Source organism: Psammomys obesus, unplaced genomic scaffold (genome assembly GCF_907164565.1).
Source record: "Psammomys obesus unplaced genomic scaffold, mPsaObe1.curated_primary_1811, whole genome shotgun sequence".
Lineage (NCBI taxonomy): Eukaryota > Metazoa > Chordata > Mammalia > Rodentia > Muridae > Psammomys > Psammomys obesus.
The window spans coordinates 9,647,869-9,653,868 of NW_026596152.1; the positions used below are offsets into that span (position 1 = coordinate 9,647,869).

Below are 6,000 nucleotides of genomic sequence, written 5' to 3' on the forward strand. Positions count from 1 at the left end.
TTAAGAAAGGGAAATTCTCCTTAGCTAAATAAAATTTGTGGTTATGGGGCTAGAAAGATGGCTCAGCAGTTAAGAGACCTGGCTGTTCTTGGAGAGGACCTGGATTTGGTTCCCAGCACCCACATGATGGCTTACAACCATGTATAACTCCAATTTCAGAGAATCCAATGTCTTTTCCTGGTCCTCAGGAGCACTGCATACATTTGGTGCACAAACATACATATGGGCAAAACATCCACATACATGAAATAAAAGTAAATAAGTCTTTTAAAAGATAAATGGCAGTTGTTCAGAAGTCTCAAATATGATTTTGCAGTGTTTCCTTGGTGTACCAAATAGCACATGGAGCCTCCAGAAGTACAGCAAGAGAAAGAAGAAGGTAAAAGGTGACTTGGAGAATTGTAGACCTGCCGAGTTTCCTAGGTGAAATTCTATGACTTCACCTATGAGCATAAGCTTTTTCTCAAACAGCTTGATGCCTTCTACAGTTAGCTTAAAGAACAAGAAAATAACAAATAATCCAGAACACAGTTTTTCTTTCTGAGGCCTCACAGCTGATGTGGCTGCTTGGAAGAGAGCTCAAAAGAGGGATGACTTGGTCCTCAGATGGGTCAGGGGGTCAGGATCCCTGAGAAAGTGAATCAGAGTTCCTGTCCTGGGCTAGAGCAGTAACTCAGTGGTAGAGAACTTGCACAAGGTACTGGGTTCAATCCCTAGCATTGCAAAAGAAGGAAAAAAGAGTTCCCATCCTGCCTCTTGGTCAGTGTTTCCTTCCTGAGCCTCTTAACTTTGAAAAATCAACTACCAAGGTGTACTTGAAGGGACCATAATAGTTTTGAGAAGAGAATGAAATTATATATAGTATGGAGGGATCTCAGTGTACCTGATATGTAGCTGGCATTTATCTATGTCATAATGTGAACGTTTTTTGTCTGCACATTGTCAAGGCAAAAGCCTATGGTAGGAGCCACTTGAGGATCAATGCCATAAGCTAATTCATGGTCATATAGGAACAATGAGGTGGTTAGAAGTATCTCTTGCTGCTGACACTATCCTTGTAGGAGGCATTCATTAGCAGGTTCTTGAAAAGCCTTGGGAAGGGTTGCGTGATCTTGTGGGCTTTTTTCAGGAGAGACAGACTTAGAGAACTGTGTTTGAGGCTGGAGAGGCCCTCCTAATACTCGCGTAACTTTCCTGGGGACATGTGAGAAGCCACTGATGCAGCAGCCTTCTGGAGTGGCATCCATGGTCCTCCTGGTCGTCTACCCTGTGTGGATGCCTGAGCAGTTGCCATATGTCCTCCCTAACCTCCCTGCAAGGGAGAGCTCATTGCTCCCACTTTCCAGATGAGGACAGAAAGGCTGAGTGGAACTTGTCCTGGACTATCAGGGAGGAAGTAGCAAAGCGAAATATGACTCCCACTGCTACCTGATCAGAGCCCATCAGCCGCGCTCTCAAAGCAGCTGAGGCCTGTGAACCTCCTCAGATAAGACAGGAGTGAGCAGGGTCTTTTCTTTTCTTTTCTTTTTTTTTTTTAGTAATTTATTTAATTTTTATTTTATGTGCATTAGTGTGAAGGTGTCAGATTCCTTGGAATTTGTGTTACAGACAGTTGTGAGCTGCCATGTGGGTGCTGAGAATTGAACCCCGGTTCTTTGGAAGAGCAGACAGTGCTCTTAACCACTGAGCCATCTCTCCAGCCCGAGCAGGGTCTTATTGAGAAGGATGGAATCTAAAACTGACTGGGATCCACACACCATTTGTCAAAGGTTACAATACAGTGTTGTTGCTGATTTGCAGAACAGGAGTATGTTGGTTATATGTATTTGCTTCCTCACACACAAGGGCCAGTAATTCACCAGGCAATTCGAGATCTCCCAGCGGCTTCCTCTTGCTACAGAGTCTATGTCCCATTGGCTAAGAACTCACACCTATGCCTAGAGAGAAGAATTAAAATGTTTGTTTTCAGGAACCTCCCAGTTATTTTGACACCATTAGAAGACCAGTATCCTTCTGATATAAAATTGGAGTCTCAGTTACCAACTAATTGCCTGATTACTGTGCAGGGCCAGGAGCCTTCAGTCAGCACAGGTCTGTCATTCCCAAGGAACAGTATGAATTAGTATGGGAACGTGTGAGGGTTGGCTTTGGAGATGATTTAACAGGAAGATGATCTGGAAGCATGACTGACAGGTGAGGAACTCAGCTACCCCCACCCCTGTTCCCAGTGTGGTGACCTCCCCACCCCAATCCCCCACAACTTCAGGTGCTGGAGACTTGTGTGAAGAACTGTGGCCACCGCTTTCATCTCCTCGTGGCCAACCGAGAATTCATCGACAGCGTTCTGGTCAAAATTATTTCTCCCAAGAATAACCCTCCCACCATCGTTCAGGACAAAGTGCTTGCTCTAATTCAGGTGAGCTGGCTTCCCTCACCCAGTTTGTTGGGTACATAAGATGGGGACTGTGATACATACTCATGCTTTTCCATTATTTGGAGGAAAAGATACAGATTTGGGGTTTAAATACTTGTTATAAAATACTTATTTCCTTTATACTCACCTCACTGGAAATGCGAAGTGGTGGCTCTCTTACTGGTTGACAGAGCCTCCAGGAAGCTTCTGAGTATTCAGCCTTCTCTTGCCCAGATAGGTGGGCAGTAGAGGGGGCTTCGGCAGGCCTCAGAGATAACAGAGTATAGTGGAGATCAGTGGAGTAGAAAGAGCCATGTTAAAGCCAGGCACTGATTGGGTGAGGGCACAGAGGGCCAGCTGTGGAGTGGAAATGATATTAAGGGATGTTTCACTGAAGAAGTAACATTTCTGTTGGACCCTGAAGAGTGGGGAGGAGTTTGGTGGGAAGGCCAAATATAGGAGACATCTCAGGAAGAAAATGGCTATGTATAGGCCCAAAGCATCAGAGAACAGCAATCCATACTTGAGCTATACCCATTATTATTGACTCTATAACATATCACCCCAAGTCTAGCAGCTTACAGCAAGAATGTTACCTTTTCCCTGGTTTCTGTAGAGTACACACCCATGGGCAATGTGATGGGAGAGTATAAATAAATGTACCCTCTGAAGACACTACTGGGCTGAAGTACCCCATTTCCAAGATAGTGCCCCAACATGGCTGTTGGGAGAAAGCTTCAGTTCCTTGATAATATGATAAGAGACCTGTTTTTCCCAACACATAGACATTGAGGAAGTCACATATCACATTTTTTATGTCGTTCTGTTTGTTAGAAGTCACCAGGTTAAGCTCCAAGAACTGGGGAATTAAGAGATGAGGTAAATATGTGAATATATATTTTTAGTATTGTCTTTGGAGAGCAGAGTATAGTATATAGTGTCCAGGCCTATGCTTAAGAGGTAACAGGTTGGGTAGGAGGTGAGGCCAAAGGATGGGTAGGGCTATGCATTGTGTGTGCTGAAGGCCTTGGGCTTGGTCCTCTAGAAGTAATGGGGAAGCCATTGAAAGTTTCTGATCTGGGTTATACATAGATTTTAGACAAAGCACCCTACTGGCATGACATCTAAATCTATACGCACATCCAATATGGATGACTGTTGCATGTGCAAGAGCTAAGAGGAGAGGGAGACCAAGTCAGAATGCAAGCATGACTCCAGCAGGGGCAGTGGCTGGTAGCTTGGCTTAAAGGTCTGGCAGACAAGCAGAATCACAAGAAAATGGGCCCATGGGGCTTTAGAGTCATTATATATGAGATTGGAGAGGAGCCTTTTTCTCTGTCTAGAGAGTTTTTCCAGCTCCTAGAGCACTTAGCTCCTCCTCATTGTCCAGATGTGCACCCAGAGAACTCCTAGCACCCACCCTGAAGCACATACATCTGCTTCCTTGCTCATGTCCCCTTCTTATGGTCATCAAGTGCAGCTTTGCTGTCTTTTCTATTTAACTCAGTTCCCTGAGAGCCCTGGAATGCTATGTTCCTAGGGTCTAGAACAGTTGGTTGTCAGTATTGAATAGGTTTTTTGTTTGTTTTTTATATTAGTGAGTAAATGTAGCTCACTGAGGCTGAGAGACAGTGCAAGAGTGGGGGTGACAGAGCCCTCTCTCATGCTTCCTTGAGAGTGGTCCCTGGACTCTCATTCTGCATTCCCTCCCTCAGACCTGGAATATACTTCTCCAGTTGCACATCCTATAACCTCTCCTGGGGCCAGAGGCTTCCAGGGAAATGAATGGTAGCCTTTTCTTACAAAAAGTGGGACATCCCATCTTAAACCCTTTACTTGGGGTCATGTCTCTACAAGGTCCACACTGACTACAGAACTGGAGGAAGCATCTTCAATGAGAGCTTACTCACCTGAGGTCAGACCCCTGGGTAAACACAGCTAACTTGATGGTGTAATCTGCTGAGGGCAGACAGGACCCTCTTCACTGCCTGGGTCCCATAGTTCTCTGCCCCTGAGATACCTGTCTCTTGCCTGCCCTGACCTTACAGCTTTCTCATCAAGGTCACTGCTTCCCTAATTTTCCAGGCCTTACCATCTACAACACTTCTAATCTTGGGCTGATGCAGTAACTTCTGGGTAACTACCTCCTCTATAAAATGGGGGGGAGGGTGTTCTGCCTTCCTGCTCTTGGCCATATAGCACTGGGGCGTACACCTGTCTCCTCAGCCCTCCTTCCCCTGCCTTAGTAGCAGCAGTGCACACTAGCCTAAGGCCCAATGGTGTGAGTGGGCTATATATAGTTTGTTAACTTTCCTAATGTACATGGGTGCTCTGTGTTTGGAGCTGCTGGCACGAGCCTAGTTAATTTCTTGGGGAGTGTATGCATTTGTTTTTAGTAGGTATGTACCGAGTAAGTGAAACTGGCAGTTCCACTTTAGTGCCATGAGAGAAGGTACTAGGTCAGAACATCTAGCTGTTCCACACACTCACCAACATGCCCCTTTCTGTCATTGCAGCCTGTTTGATGTGCTTGAGAAGGGCTTTACCATGTCACATTTAGCCACTTTGGGGAAAGCCATCTTATCATCTTACTTACATGTTGACTATATAGATGATCGTTAGTGTTCATACCTTTGACAACTCTGATCTGTAGGCGTTAGGTTTTCAAACGTTGCTTTATTTGTGGGTTTCTTAAAGCTTATACCTCCCTTCCAATGCCCCAACCCTAGGTAGGGGAAAAAGAAGGTTGTAAGGGAAAGGGGACATTGCCCTCTTTACTTCCTGCTGGGAAGGGTGGTAGGATTCTTTTGGGGCAACCAATATTTGTTGTCAGGAAATCCAGAAGTCCAGGTAACCAGCAAACCAGCAAGTGCAGCAAGCAGTCCTCCTCCATCTCCTGAAGCCCCTGCTCCGCCTTCCTCTGGGCTATCATATTTATACCCCTCAAAGTCCCCAGAATTCAACTAATTCCAGCTGGCAAAGACAATTAACAGGTGTGGACAAACTAAAATTCCCCGCTTGGGATTATAACAAAAACATGTTTACATATCATAAACTAAAATGTCCACAACAGTGATCTCAACCAACCTTAGCTGGAAAAAATATGGAAAAAACATAGTATCTGTACTGAGCATCCAGAGATCTTTCCCTTGTCATTACTCCTTAAGCTATTCATATGACATTGACAGTTTATTGGTAGTATGAATAAATCCATAAATTAAAAGTCAAGAGATTGTTTAAAACATGAAAGAGTATGTGTATATGCTGTGTTCAGACAGTGAGCTAGCTCATACAGGGGTCAGAGTATTCACACACTTTGGTATCCTAAGGGATCCTGGAACCAATTCCCTTGTAGATACTAGGAATAACCACCCTTTTAGAACCTAAACCACCAAGCTAGGTGTGGTGGTACACGCCTGTAATTCCAATTGAGAGGTTGAATATGAGAGGATAAGTCGTTCAAGGCCAATTTTGGCTACATAGTAAGTTTGAGGCTAGCCAAGCTCTGTATGAAACCCTGTCTCAAAAAAAGAAATAAGGGAATAGAATAGAATAGAATAGAATAGAATAGAATAGAATAGAATAGA

At 44.5% G+C, this 6,000-nt stretch overlaps 1 protein-coding gene across 4 annotated transcripts in view; it reads left to right on the top strand.

The window, feature by feature from the left end:
• The window catches only part of Tom1l2 (target of myb1 like 2 membrane trafficking protein), a 122,555-nt gene that overhangs the window by 73,056 nt on the left and 43,499 nt on the right, over nt 1-6,000 (top strand). For all 4 annotated transcript variants that reach the window (XM_055593941.1, XM_055593942.1, XM_055593943.1 and 1 more), the window contains exon 4: nt 2,267-2,416. In XM_055593941.1, the coding sequence (XP_055449916.1) occupies nt 2,267-2,416 (150 nt within the window). The remainder of the gene's footprint in view (nt 1-2,266; nt 2,417-6,000) is intronic.